The sequence below is a fragment of the Plecotus auritus genome, assembly GCF_963455305.1.
Source record: "Plecotus auritus genome assembly, chromosome: 4".
Lineage (NCBI taxonomy): Eukaryota > Metazoa > Chordata > Mammalia > Chiroptera > Vespertilionidae > Plecotus > Plecotus auritus.
The window spans coordinates 86,862,670-86,878,705 of NC_137775.1; the positions used below are offsets into that span (position 1 = coordinate 86,862,670).

General features: G+C 40.3%; 1 protein-coding gene across 2 annotated transcripts in view; it reads right to left on the reverse strand.

Annotated features, from left to right (window-relative positions):
• The window catches only part of CD2AP (CD2 associated protein), a 119,798-nt gene extending 117,428 nt beyond the window's left edge, over positions 1–2,370 (reverse strand). For both annotated transcript variants that reach the window (XM_080666984.1, XM_080666983.1), the window contains exon 1: positions 1,955–2,370. In XM_080666984.1, the coding sequence (XP_080523110.1) occupies positions 1,955–1,958 (4 nt within the window). In that variant the 5' untranslated portion in view covers positions 1,959–2,370. The remainder of the gene's footprint in view (positions 1–1,954) is intronic.
• Between the last annotated feature and the right edge of the window lie 13,666 nt (positions 2,371–16,036).

Here is a 16,036-nt window from a genome sequence, read left to right on the forward strand (position 1 = left end):
CAAATACCTTTCAAAAATTAACGACAAATGCCCCAATAAATCAACCTTCAAGAAACACACGCTGGGTAGTCAAAGTGAAAGTATGCAGCAATCACACTTTACCAAGGTAATTTGGCAACTCATCTAACCAGAACACAATGAAAAAGTCACTAAGAAAAGACCTCTGGACAATCAGAATAGATACTCCAATACCCAAGTATTGATACTCATTTCCTTTTCTCAAGAGAGGATCTCATACACTACCTAAGGGTCTACTTTATTTTTCCTTTATACAGAACTACAAATATGAGCATGATCTCCACACTTGTAGAAAATTTAAGAGAACAGAGTTGGGGAAGGGGGACATTGATCTCACTGACAAGCACACCCAACAGCAAAGCAGAAAAGTACTTAAATAACATCAAAATGCAAAGGAATCTGATCAACACTCCTATATACAATCAACAGATACTCAAGGCATGACAGTACCTGACAGACCTGAAATTATGACCCTAAGTCATCAAGAAAGTTAATTACATTCTGCATCTCCCTCTCAAGACAGAAAAGAACTACCTATTTGATTTCAGTATGATTTTCATTCAAAGCAATTAAAGTGATTTTATAATTTGGTACTTAAAGGAATAATCCCTCAATGACCCAATAAGCTCAACCAATCAATTAGAAAGGAATTCATCTGAAAGTTCCAAATACCAAAGGTTTTACTGTTTGAGTTTAAGAGCACTTTGTGTACAAAAGTCACCTGAAAGTTAGAGGAGGTGGGGGAACATGAACGTGGCAAGCCTCGGAAAACACAGAAGAGCAAGGTGAGTGTCTATAAACACTATGCTCAAAGCATTTCCCACAAAGCAATGTGTGGGCAAGGAGGAGCCACATCGGCAGTGTTTTGTATATGTCCTGCTTCTAAATCATTTGTTAGTTTCATAAATTATTCATTTAGGTTAATAGTGTGTCCGTATGAAGCAGTTTCCAACTCTCCTCAACAGCAAGAAGTGATAGCACTCTCTTCATTTATTGTCCAAGACCAAAATGAAGATTACGCTGACAGAATATGCTTATGCCTTATGGTGACGCAAACTTATGCTTTAAGGTGGCATACTTTGATTTTTTTTTTTAAAGCAGTTCTCTTTCAAATTTTTGATTTTTAAAGGACTGAGGGAGATCGTGCCTAGCCCTACGCGGCACTTCGTTATCAGCAGAGTTGTTACACAGCTCAACAACACTCCCTTTCACACCAGGCTGTGTACCACACACCGCTTTCCCTGGATCCGAACAAAACTTTTAAAGCATACAGTAAATAACATATAAGGCCTTGTACTTTTCCCTCCTCTAGCAAGGAAGTCTAAATTCCCAAACAGGAAACTGCTTCTCAAAGGGCTCAACACAGAAATCCTACCAAACCCCAACCCAGTCCTCGGGGATTTAATATTTAAATGCCAACAGACTCGCTTAGGTAGAAACGGAGTGAATACTCGCTTCCCTGTCCTTGAGGAATCCCTTGCGAGTTTTTACGGAGGGGATTGCCTTTCCCAACCAAAAATAAACTTTAAAAGCCTCGCAGAAGATAAAGAAGTTGAAAGTGTAACTTGTCAGGTTTTTCGATCACCCTTCCCCATGGGGGGAAAGGAAGGGACCGGGGAGAGAGGGCAGCTCGAGCTGAGTAAGCGGGGTGGTGGGCGAGGAGACGCGACCAGGCGCCCCATTCCCCCCTCACCTTTCCCTGAGCAGGAAAAGGCGGGAAGGGGGGCACGAGGCGCACCCGCGAGCCCTCCGACTACCCTCTCCCCGGGGAGAGCAAGGTGGCCGGCAAGACGCAGGGGCGGAGGAAAGGCTCGGTGTGGCCGCGCAGGGGCTGGCCGCCCCCCGTCCCTTCCGCGCGAAGACCAAGCCGGGACACCGCCCTCCCGAATGGGCCGGGCCGGGCCGGCGGCCGGTGGGGAGCGCCCCAGTTTCTTACCCATGCTGGGGGCCCCCGCGGGGAGAAGCCCGGCGCAGCCGCTCCTCCTCCAGCTGCTAGCGCCGCCGCTCTGGCGGCCGGAGGCGGGCCCTGCGCCCCGCTCTTGCCCCTCCTGAGCTCAGGCGGGGCTAGGAGGTGCCTCCATCTGCCCGCGGCGCTCCCCGGACAGTCCCGTCGGCGCGGCCGGCGAGAGGTAGGCGGCGGCGGCTCCTGGCGCCTGGCCCGCCCCCGCCCGCCCACACAGCGGCTTTCCCACCCTGCGTGGCTCCCGCAGGAGGATGGGACCGGCCGGCTCCTCTAGGCCGCTGGCTCCAACTCGCTGGGCCGAGGAGCCCGCCCCGCGCCACCCCTTCAATGCGCGCCGTTCAATGCGAGCGCGACGCCAAAGACTGAGGTGGAGACGCGGACCGAGGCCCGGGAAGGTGTCGGGAGCTGGGCCCGGGAGGAGGCAAATCTCGCGAGATTCCCTCGCACTCCCGGGCCCTCCCGCCCCGCCGGGTGCCGGCTCGCCACCCGGCCCGCGGGCCCGTGCCAGGTGCGGTGACGTCACGGCCGGAGGTCGCTCGCCGCCCGCATCCAGGTGCGGCGGGCGGATGTCGGAGGAAGCCGAAGGGACTGCGGTTAACCCTCCGCGCTCAAGTTTGGAACAGCTGGGAGGGGGGTTGTTTGGTTGGGCGCCTCGGATGAATACAAAGAGTTTGCTGACAGGCAAAGTGAGCCTGTTGCCCCGCTTTCCGCGGCGGCGAGGCGGTGCTGCAGAGCAGAGGCTCTGGGGGACCTAAAGGAAAAGAGGCGGCGAGATAGCAATCCCCTGGCTTCCCACCTTCCGAGGCCGGCTGCTACCAGGACTCCGTAGTTTACCTTGCAAAGTTCCTTGCGAATCAGCATTTCTCCATGGGGAAAAGAAAACCCGAAGCACAAAATAAATTATATTTTACAGGAATAAATTATTGACTTCCTATAAGATAATTTTTAAATCCCTTTTTTCTTTTATAAGTATAATTTGTTACATGATATTCATAATTTGAAATATTGCCAGGTATATTTTTCTATCCTCATCATTAAGAAGGGCAAAAGATTATTGTAATCAAATAGTGTTTCTTTTTTTAATGAAACATTGGTTGCTAAGTTACACCTTCACTAAATCCCAGTGTGTTTTTTTGTTTTAGTGTTTATGAAAGATTTTTATTGATTTCAGAGAGAGTAAGGGAGAGGGAGAGAGAAACACCCATTGGCTGCCTCCTGCATGCCCCCAACAGGGAATCCAGTCCTCAAGCAACCCGGGCTTGTGCCCTGACCAGAATCCAAGCACAACCTCTGACTAACCTGGTGCATGGGTCCTCGCTCAACTCTCAACTACGAGCCACACAGGCTCAAACAGTCTTTCTTAGAATTAGAAACTCTGAGTAGAGGTTAAGGAAAACTAACAGGAGGGGGGAAAGTATAATTAATTCAGCCAGCTTTTTTCCCTTCTTGTTTAAGTATACCCAACCCCCAGACAGAAGTGTGTGACAGCAACATTTGTTGAATGCCAACTACTCTGCATAGTGCTTTTAAAAAAACAATGTCATTTAATTCTAACAATCATCCAATAGTAAAACTGCCTTGCCCTTTGAAACCAGACAGACCTAGGTTTCTGAAACTCAGCACAGCCATTTACTTTTTTGGGGAATCTTGGATAAATTAACTAACCTCCCTGGACTTCAGTTTCTTGAGTCTTTTGAAAAAAATCTTCATAATGCAAAGCAGTGTCTGGCACAATGTAGCAGCCTTGTAAATATCCATTCCCACTGTCTCCTATAGGCCTGCTTTTGCAAACTTTTAATTCCGTTATGACTTCTAAAATGTTGCATATGGTACCTTTATAAAAAGAATTGCCAGTTATAATCAGAAGCCAGAAAGGAGAAAAGAAAATAATTTAATATGCACACCTAAACAAGATGTATGTATTAGTTGTGTTGTATTGAAACCATAGAATATATTGTGTCTTTTGCAATCAAATATTTGAGAATTGTGTTCATTGTCCCCTACCAAGCAAACCAAAAACAAAACAAAACAAAACAAAACAAAACCTGAAGTACAGCCCTTATCCTCAAAGATTTTGCACTCTAACTAGGAAGTGACACATTAACACAGTTTATTAATAGTATGGGGTAGGGAGGGTCAAATGCCTGAGAATTTAAAGGAAGATAAATTACTATGGGCAAGGCAAGTTTCAGGAAGAAGGCATAAATAGAACTAAAGCTTGGGAGAAGGCAATAATTTCGGCCTGGAGGAGTTCTAGAAGTAAGACGAAGTGGACATACAAAAAGAACATTCCTGAGCCTTAAAGAAATCTATGTGGCTCCAGCGGCCCATAAGAAAGTAAACAATTTCAGATTTAGAAGAATGAGGATGGTGGGAGGCAAAAGAAAATTCATGAAAGGAGACAAAGAATAATAGTATATTGGAAAAGAACTAAATTCCCAGGTCTGTAGAATCCTAGACATTTCAAAAAGAAAGGCCAATGAATAGAATTGAATAGAGGTTAATAAAAACTAACCTCTGGAAAAAAGACGACAATAAGGTTTTTGACAATAAGGTTACCTTTAAAAGTGTAATTTCAGAATATAATATATAACTATATATTTTGAATATATAGAATATGTAACAGAAAAGTTAAAAGTCAGTTAAAGGTTTTAGTGACTAAATGAGAGGTAAGGAGTGGAGGCCACAAAGAGATAAGGTGACCATATTTTCTTAACCAGAAGTCAGGTCATACGATCTGACAACCAGATAAAACATTTAGCCCTGCCCCCAGCTGGCGTGGCTCAGTGGTTGAGCGTTGACTTATGAACCCAGGAGGTAACAGTTGGATTCTGATGCCCGGTTGCGGCCTGGATCACCAGTGTGGGACATGCAGAAGGCAGCTGATCAATGATTCTCTCTCATCATTGATGTTCTATCTCTCTCCCTCTTCCTTCCTCTCTGAAATCAATGAAAATATTTAAAAAAACAAACAAACAAAAATCATTTAGCCCTGGCCAAGTGTCTCCTGTACAACAAAAGGTGGTTGGTTTGATTCCCAGTCAGGGCACATACCTAGGTTTCAGGTTCAATCCTCAGTTGGGGTGTGTTCAAGGGACAACTAATCTCTCTCTTTCTGTCTCTCCCTAAAGCATATCCTTGGGTGAGGATTTAAAAAAGAAAAGAAAAGATAAAACATTTACAATCAGTTCTAGCCTAGAAATGTCAGAATCTGTATTATTTCCATAATAAGTCATGTACTTTAGGTGTTAGAAAATTAAAATAAGCAAAATCATTGCAAATTCAGAGGACAGTATCCCATGAGGTATTGCTGAAATACTGGATCATAAAAGAATTGAAAGGATCAGGGGAATAGGACCCATAAGAAAGGTTGAGAAAACTGAAGTAAAGTGTCCTAGCCAGGTTGTGGGCTCCTCCCTGGCCTGGCCCTGACCTTGTTGGAACACCTGCAGGAGGCAACCAATCAATGTGTTTCTCTCACATCCATGTTTCTCTCTGTCTTTCCCTCTTTCTTCCACTGTCCCTAAAAAAAAATAAATAAATAAATTTAAAAAATCAATGGTAAAATATCCTCGGGTGAGGATTAACAGAAAAAATAAATAAATGAAAATTTAAAAAAAAAACTGAAGTAAAGCTATAAAATAATCACAATCCTAGAGTTAATCCTATCTTCTACAGGTAAAGCCAAAGGAAACCCCAATAGAAGAATGAAATCAGAAATGTATTTTTTAAATTTACAAAATGGTATGTAAAACTACATTCCAAATTCCAAGTACTGGGCAAATATTACCTATTAATTACTCCATGGAGTTCTTTTCATCTTGTCTTACCTCCCCAATGAGACCTTCAAAGTATGCACTATCTATATATATAAAAGCCTAAGTGACCGAATGAATGACCGAACGACCGGTTGCTATGATGCGCACTGACCACCAGGAAGCAGACGCTCAACACAGGAGCTGCCCCCTGGTGGTCAGTGCACTCCCACAGTGGAATGCTGCTCAGCTGACCAGTGGGTGCCAGATGCAGGGCTCACGGCTGGTGAGTGCTGCTGCAGCAGCGCGAGCCTCTGGATTGGGACTGATGGGCACCAGCACACGGCAGGCGCAGCGGGGTCTGGGTGAGCAGGAGTGGGAGTGGGAGTGGGAGCAGCAGGCAAGAGCAGCAGGCAGCGTTGGACTGCCGGTCTTGCCCGATCCCCACAGGCCATACCAAGGGACCCCACCAGTGCACAAATCCATGCACCAGGCCTCTAGTATTTTATATATTTTGATATAGCTAGCACTTTATTAAGCTCAAAATGCTCGTTTCCTCAGCAATAACTATTAGAAAATATGGTGAGAAGATAATCTCATATTTATCACACATTTTAGATTTAACCTCAAATTCCTTTCAGCTACAAACAGATTATTTTTCATTTGGCCTCTATTTCCTTTATTGTTATCTTATAATGAACTAGGGGCCTAGTACACAAAATTCGTGCATGGGGGGTCCCCTCAGCCCAGCCTGCACCCTCTCCAATCCAGGACCCCTCGGACATCCCTCTCACAATCTGGGACCGCTGGCTGCTAACTGCTCACCTGCCTGCCTGCCTGCCTGATTGCCCCTAACTGCCCCCCCCAGCCTGATCACCCCTAACCACCTCTGCCTGCCGGACTGTTTGCCCCTTACTGCCCCCCCCTGCTTGCCTGGTTGCCCCCAAATGCCCCCCTCTGCTGGCCTGGTCACCCCACACGGCCTGCTGTTCAGCCATTTGGTTGTCCCTCACTAACCCCCCCTGCCAGCCTGGTCGCCCCAGGCAGCCTGCTGGTCGTTACTGTTACTGTGATGGTGTCCCAGACAATTTTCATATTCCTCTATTATTAGTATAGATTAGATTTTTTTTTTTCATTCATCTGGCCTCAATCTTCTTTGTATTCCCAGACAAATAGACAAATACTCTCTTTTTTAAAAAAATCTGCTAATGTGTCAATCTGGTATCAAAGAGAATATTACAATCTCTGTGAAAATGATACAATTTCACACCAACCTAATCATGTTATACTGCCATCATTTCTTCCTAATATTTCCTTAGAAATTTATCAGAAGATAAATATATTGAAAACATTGTCTACCTTCTTTCCTTCTGGTAAAAACTATTCTAACCAGGAAGATCATTCTGAAGAAAATTCAATTAAATATCAATTCAATTGTGTTATTTTTTAAACACTCATTTAGCTCAAATCTTATAACTATATACAGGTAACTAATTGTTTTTTGTGTCTTTATTCTTAGTTTCACAGTATGATATTTCCTAGACATTTTTCTTATTATCTTGTTTTGGCTTGGCTAGTTTACGGTATACTGTACTTAAGCACAAATTACATCAATGTATAATCTGAATTTTAAAAATCATTCTTTAGAAACCAATTGCAGAAAATAATAATCTCAAACACAATGCCTATACTGTGGTGTCATTAAAGCTGGAAAATCGCCCCACTCAAACTGACCCATCATCTTGGAACAAAATCCTGCTACTCTGCTAGAAATTTTGGGGATGTGCTCAAACAGATAACCACTCCCAGAACTTTTCATTATTGCACATTAAGAAAACGTTTAATTAAAAACATCATGAGGCCAGCCAAATGTCTCACCACTTTGCCAACTGAAAGGACCTTTTTAATAATGGTATTTGCGCTTTATTCTGATTGTAGTGTCATTATAGAGTTGATATATGACAGGTAAGTCACAGAGCTTTGTAGGTCCTCAAAGAGAGTTTCTTTCAAGAAGTATTACTTTTTCAAAATGTTAAAGCTAGACTCTGATGAAGTGTCAGTATTTTAAGCAATCTCAAATACATTTGCGTTTTCAAATATCAGGCAATTCAGTGATACACACAATATTATGTAAAGAATTTCCAGTCATGCATACACATTCATTCAACTCCACAAACATTAACTGATCACCCAGTATAGATCAGCACCTGCTCAGTGATAAATATAGAGATAGGAAACACAGTCCCTGCCTCCAAAACAGGAAGTATTGGAGAGTCTTTGAGGGACATTGGAGTTGCCCAATAAGGATAAGGAAGTGTATTCAAACAGCCAGGACAACAGGCAGGTGTACCATCGAAGCCCTAGGATGCCTTTTGGGGGGCCAGGCTCAGGGAACGAGAGTCTAACACAGAGGGCCCCATGTGTTATGGGAATGATTTGTGATGTTATTCTAGAAGGTATAGGTAGTTAATGAGAAATTTTAAGTAGGTAATGGATTTGCTCTTTCAACCATGTCTACAGTCACAGAAAAAAAATCGTACCTCTCAAAAATTTAGTTATGAAACATTTGCTTCAATAAGCATTGACTAAACACCCATACTCTTGATTAATTAGTAAATATGTTTTTACTAATATAAAAATATTTAAGCTAATATAATATACAAGGCACTATGTATTCTGAGATTCAACACAGCAAACACAAACTCTGCTTTTAAGGAATGTGATTTCCAGCTAAGAAGTTTAAGATATGTTTAACTGTTTTGAACTTATGCTTATTGAAGTAAAATTCACCTCATTGCAGAGTATCTGCATTTAGAATCATCATGGCACAACTACCAAACTAGGCACATTCTCATTTTAGTCATGAATTTTCACTATTCTTATTTAGATCACTTTGCAAATTTTAAGCTGTAAATACAAATGACCTGTTGCCCAATATTCAGAAGATATTTGAACATATCACAATAGCCCAAAATAGTCTTTTTAAAAACAAAATATTAGTAATGTGTGTTTTCTTCCTTTGTGAATTTGTATAAATGATAAAAAAAGGAAATTTAAAAAAATAACCCAAGAGAATATTCAACAAAGGATTCCATCTATAATCATTATCCTTTGGGCACTACCATTTCTACATCTGGCCTAATGTGACACTAAAAGGCGCTCATCAAATTATTATATTTCTGTGCTTCTGAAACAAGAAGTGGAAACTTTATTACAAATCCCTGTAAATTCCTCAACTGCACAGATGATAATGTGGGTTATGTCCCATCTGACACTGGAGCCTTTAAACTGCCTGCTCTGCCACTATTTTGATGCCTAAAATTAAAAGCCTGCCAAAGCAAAAGAAGCTCATAACCCAAGATGTTCTTCTCTGCATATTCCTGAGACTTCACATTCCGTTCTGCTGGTTCCGGGCCACATCTCACCACTCCCCCTACTGTACCACGTTGTATATGTGACTCCTAAGCAGGTCTCCTCAACCTCCTTGTCAGCCCACACCTCCTTGTCCAGTTTTGCCTTTTCTCTGATCTCCTTGAATATCTGAGGGTGAATTCAAGTGAAACCTAGTACAGTCCAACTTCCTTATTCCTGAAGCTCATGCTAATACCTCCAGTTTACAACCAGGTAAACGGAGGCATTCTAAATGATCTTCTGCATATTCTGTCTACACCAGGGATGGGGAACCTTTCTTTCTGCCAAGGGCCATTTGAATATTTATAACAACATTCAAGGTCCATACAAATTTATCAACTTAAAAGTTAGCCTGCTATATTTGATCAAATACTTAATTAACTCGCCCCTAATGCCTTGGCAGGGCCAGACCAAATGATTATACGGTCCTCAGGCTGGACGTTCCCCACACCTGGTCTACACAATTGATTCTTCTTCAACATCAAGATGGCTCCTTTTGTTCTCTGAACAGGCATATCTCTTATTTGGACCCTCATAACTTTATACGTTATACTTTATTCCTTTTCTTCACTCTTAATTTCCTAGATTGTATCCTCTTCCTCCTTTTTTCATTCTTCCTTCCCACCCTTTTTCGCTATCTGACAGCATGTCTCTACTAACTCTTTAATACTGTCCTTTGATCCTCAATCCAGTTTGCCCGGTCTAGTAACCTCTACACTTGCAGCCTCTTTGATCTTCTAACTCTCCTTCACCACCACAAATCTTCTCACAGAATAATCTTGGACCTTATTGAATCTATTATAAGGTAACAAAGGTTTTTACACATTAATAGCACACAATCTCAATGTAGTCCTTAAAGTAAATCAGTGAAGTAGCTCATACTACTTCTTGTTTTACATTAGCATCAAAGCAGTGTGATTAACAGCTAACACGATCTGACCATTTTAAGTCTTGAGCACTGACCTACACACTTCACAGACCTCATCTAATATGATCCTCATTACAACTCTATGAGTCGTTTTTTGTGTTATTGTTTTTTTTTTAAACGACTTTTTAAAGAGCAGGAAACTGAAACCAGTAATTACCCTGCCTAAAATCACATAACTATTAGGTAGCAGAACCTATGCTTGAATGCAGCACTAATTCTACAGCTAATGTTCCAGCCGAACTCAAGTTCATTTGCTCCTTGAGCAATGATTTTAGCTCCCCCCTCATTTGGTTTAAAGAAAAGGTGGGGGAAAGAGAGAAAGGGGTAGGAGGAGCACCTAAAGGAATTCTCCTTCAGTGGCTTGTTATGAAGATCAACCAGAAAAGACCTAACACAGAGTAGATACTTGAGGCTAATTTCTTTCCCACCATTAAGCATTCATTGAGGACCTACTCTGTGCCAGGTACTGTAGAAGATGGGTGTATAAAGGAGACCTGCTCCCTACCTTCATGGAGCTTATGGTGTAAAGGAGGAAGTTGTATTTCTCAAGTACACAATATAAATCATCTATGTTATTTCTCACATGCCTTCTTTGGCTCCTTTCCTCATAAACACTGTGTTTATTCCTCTCCTAGGACATTTGATGTATTTTCTCTCATAGTATAGTCATTTTCATACAACTTTCATTTCCTGTCATGATAGTGATGGCCTTGAAAATTGGGACTATGTCCTCCCTATCTTTGCATTTTTGCCAGTTATTAACGTGTAGGAGGCTCTCGATAATTATGTATCACATTTATCAATAGAAAGACACTGTGAAATTATTTCTCAGTGTCCTCAAGATTTCAAATCAAAGAATGGTTATTTCAGTGCTTAGATCAGATTCTTCTTATGAATGCTGTCTTATAAATGAAATATTTGTCACCTAGTGGTAAACTCTTCTTAGAGTGATAAGCCAAGATGTGATTACCTAAGACATATGCTTAGATAAGTGCCCCCTTATCTTTTATAATGAAGACAGACCTTCCTAAACAATTAAATAATAATTTTAAGTTAATTTTTGCATACCTGAATTTTATTAGAAATATCAAGTCAAAAAAGCTGAAGAAATATGTTTAGAAAAACACATTCATTTATTACATCATATTTTTTTTCTAAGAATTATGGGGTGGGAGGTGGGAGAAAGTAGTGAAATAAACGCTGATAGAAAGTAATGCTGGAACAATCTTATCTATTTTATGGTCCACATCAGAGCAGCCACTCCTGACAGGTGATGCCTGAGTTTAATCCTCAGGTGAGGATTAAAAAGAAAAGAAAAGATAAAAAATTTGTAATCAGTTCTAGCCTAAAAATGTCAGGGTCCAACCTCAGCGTAGACACATCCTAGTGTTTCTACACATGTGCATGTTCTCTTTCCACCGTGGAATCCCCCCTTGTTCTTCAAACTTCACCTCCCACCCTTAAAAAGTATATAAAGGGTGTAGAACTCCAGGCTATTATAACACTAAAAAGTTGTGCTCAAAACATATTAAAGAGTCATGACTTGCCGGTAAGGAAATTAGTCACTCACCTGTGTGCACCGTTTTACCTCAAATCACGTAACAAAAGAGAATCCAGGATTAAGAGATGAGTTCAATGTTTCAGAATCCAACTAAACAATTAAATAAAACATTTGCAAAAGAGAAAGGTGCTGTGATCACCACACAGCAGAGTTTTGTTAAAAGGCCAGCAGGTTTCCAAGGCCCAGGAAAGAGATACTGTGCCAAGAGAAACAGTCTTAGAGGAATTACCATTTCTAATATAAGCTCACATACAGATCTCTTTCCCAAATGAAAGTATTAATTAATGATTACATTTGAATACCGCTTAAACCAAATGAATGAAAGGGAAAGGAACTTCATGACAGACACTTTGTAGAGACAGGAATTGAAAGCACATAGGGACAGTTTCATCTGTGGGGGGAGAACCCTGAGAAAGAGGAACTTTCAAAACAAATTTATTGAGAAAAATGCCAGCCACAGGAGGCCTGAGGGAAAAATCTCTATTTACTCATTCATTCATTCATTGTGGAAGGAGAATTTTTAACCATGACTCATAATGAATTTTCTGTTCTGTTCTTTTCTTTTTTTAAAATATATTTTGATTGATTTCAGAAAGGATGGGAGAGGGAGATAGAGAGATAGAAACATCAGTGATGAGAGAGAATCATTAATCGGCTGCCTCCTGTACGCCCTACACTGGGGACTGAGCCAGAAACCTGAGCAAGCACCCTGATGGGGAATCAAACTGTGATCTTCTGGTTCATAGGTTGATGCTCAACCACTGAACCACACCTGCCAGGCTTTTGTGTGTGTTTTTTATGGTGCTTTTATGCCATTCAGAAAGTTTAAATTTGCATGTAATTAAACTTTTAAATAGTTTTAAAATGTTTACTGATAAATAATATACAATCACAAAAGTATGTATCAGAGGTGTTCTGCTTGCTGAATTTTTATAAACTATAAATTTCTAGTCATGTTATAATTTCACATTTTATATTTAGAGTGATATTGATTTGGGGTATATAGATAAGATTGAAATTCAAATTCATTTTCCCTTCAATAATTAACTATTCATAATTGAGATCAGTCAGCTATATTTCTCCTATGGATTTGCAATGCCATCTTTATCAAATCTTAATTCTGCATGTACTTGATACATTTCTGGACTCTGATCTATCTTACCTATGTTAGTATTTCACTATTTCTTTTATTAAAATACGTTTTTATTGATTTTTAGAGAGAGAGGAAGGGAGAGGAATAGAAACATTGATGATAGAGAAACATCAGTATTATTTGACTGCCTCCTGCAGGCCCCCTAGTGAGGATTGAGCCTGAAACCCAAGCATGTGCCCTGACCAGGAATTGAACTGATATCTCTTGGTTTATGGGTCAACACTCAACCACTGAGCCACACCAGCTGGGCCTATTTCACTATTTCTTAATGTTTTATTGTAAAATTGTGCTAAATAACCCCCCTCACCCTAGTTACACAGCCTCAGAATGTGAACTGTTTTAAATGTTTACAGAAGGGCTTTGCCCCTGCAAGAAAGAATGAGTCAATATCAAACACAAGCTCCAGACCAGCTAACATAGTTAATAAATTGTCTTGTGTAACTCTATTCAGATATTTATCTTTCTACTGCCCATTTAGCCAGGACTTGGTACATGTAAATATTAAGTGAATAAGTGGTTTCCAAACCTGGCTGAGCAGAAAAAAGTACACCAAAGGCACATTTTAGCTAAATTCCAACTGATTGAGTATTAAAATCAATTGTTATCAGGACTCATGATCAGAGCTGGTCACAGACTGAATTTCTGGCATACAAGAATAAATCTGAATTTTTCATTAAAAATTATTATCTTATTTAAAAATTTAGAAGTCAGGTTTTTAAGTTTGACCTTACAGAAAAGGAACAATAATGTATCAGTGCTCGTGCCAGCTCAGTTGCTTCTGTGGTCATTGTTATGCATATTTTATGATGCTAAATATATGCTCATTTTAACAGTAATCAGTGGGTGGGCAAGTTACTTTTAGCCAACCACAAAGTTTTCAAGTTTTCTTCCTTCTCCATTGGTAATGGACTAGGACAATGTCTCCATAGCTTTAAAGTATGTGGAATTATCTCCTCAGAGCATTTTTAAAATCTTGTTTTATTGTTTGATTAGTGGTTAAATTGTGTTTGTTATTTTTCATTTTTTTCAAAGTCTTCACTATGTCTGAATGAAAATAATTTAATATGGATACCATTGTATGTGATTTTGAAGTTTTTCCTCTTCATAGAACATTGAAATGGTGGAATTGACAGCCTGACTTTAATTTCTTTTCACACAATGGAAAGGATTCCCAAACAAGAATTTATCTTGAGAGATCAATTGTTTAATTGTAAATAAATAAACAAAAATTAATATATTTCATAAACATTTTCTTTAATGCTGTGACTGTCAGCATTTTCAACCCTTCTACAAAAATTGTAATTTAAAAAGACTATCTCTTTTTTATTCCTCCTATTGCTATTTAAAACTTTATAAACATTTATGGCACACAAAGGATACAGTGTTCTTCCCAAAGTCTTTCATTATATATATATGGTTGTTGTTGTTAATCTTTACCCAAGGATATTTTCTCCATTGATTTTTAAAGGGATTGGAAGGGAGGGAGAGAGACACAGAGAGAGAAACATGGATGTGAGAGAGACACATTGATTGTGTTGGGCCGCAATGGAGGCCAGGAATCGAGCCTGCAACCAAGGTACATGTCCTTGATTGGCATCGAATGTGGGACCCTTTAGTCCACAGGCCAATGCTTTATCCACTGAGCCAAACCGGCCAGGGCCCAAAGTCTTTCTTGATATTAATTTTTACTCTCAATTTAGTTCATTCCTTGACTAGTGGCTCCTGTCTCTATCCTCAAATACAGCAACTTTGCATCTCTTTGATCATTCTTCAGTAGTCATATCGCCTCTGACTATTTTCTTTGCCTCTCTCTCTTACTTTTAAGAATCCTTGTAATTACATTGGGCCGACTGAATAAATTTAAAACACTCTCCCTATTTTAGCATCAGTTGATTAGCAACATTAATTCCATCCAATTCCCTTTGGTCTATGCACAGGTGCCAAGGATTAGGACATGGACATTTTGGAGGGGCCATTATTCTGTCTACTGCAGCATATACATTTACAGACATGTTACAAATCAACATTAAGTTACAGAGAGCATAATCTATTCTAGCTAGGTTAAGCAGAAAAGAACCTATTTCAATGGCATTAGAACTGTTGGTTGAATAACTAACTAGACTTCATTTAAACTTCCAGGAGTCATTTCCAAAGAGCACAGTGCAGAACTAGGCCACCAGAGAGCTGACATGTAATCAGGTACACGTGTCTATGGAATCTGGAAGCTGTGGGTGGGGTCGTTGTCTGTAAAAGCTATCAGCTCCACTACAATTAGAAAGCTGCCTCTGCTAAATTGGGAATCCAGACTGCACTGCTGATCTTGCAGCGTCTGCCATGATTCTACCAGCAAAGTGGTTGTCGCTTGCCCTGTCTCTCTACTCATATAGCTCCGTTTCAAAATCGAGTGTCATACAGTGTATCTGTTTAGAGGAACCTAAATCACTGCAGGAACTCTGGTTATAATGGAGTCTGGGAGATGTTATTTTTAGCTTTCTAGTGTCTGCTACACCAGCAGGCATACCAACAGGAAGCTGAGAATGGATATTAAACAAATGAACCAAATATCTGCTGGAAGCACGCTGGTATATTTCTGTAAGGAAACACAAGAAGCTGGTATAGTGGATGCAGCTCAGGAGGGCAGCTGAGGGATGTGGCTGCAGGATGGGATGGGAGGGACACTTTATATCTATTGTATATCCTTTGTAACCATTGAAGTTGGTACTTTGCACATGTTGGTTATTCACAATTAAATAATTTTAAAATGGTATAGGGCAAAATGAAGCCAAGTAGACTAAAATAAATAAAAATATCTCCAATCATGCTGATACAGCTGGTCCACAGACCAGGGTAACCACACCAGTACTTGGTGAAATAAATGTTTTATATTTGGTCTAGTTGAGGAAGAACATAGGTGAAGCAGTAATTGATCATTATTGGAATTCAATTTTATATTATTTTTTACATGAGGATAGGTAAAAAGTAATCTCTCTATATTTTTTTGACCTTGCATTTTGCGCTCACTTATTACTTACCCATTTCTTAGTGTGACTCGTTAACAAATATGTACACAAAAGACTTGCTTTCAGTTATCCATCACTTGAATAAGGCTAACCATTTGGGCTTACCTCCATAGCCAAGAACCACAATTCCGCTGTTAGTACCTGTAAAGGTTACAGGCATGATGCCAAAACCGAACAGTTCTCTAGTTCTATAGGATCATCTTACAAAAATAAAACCTATTAAACTT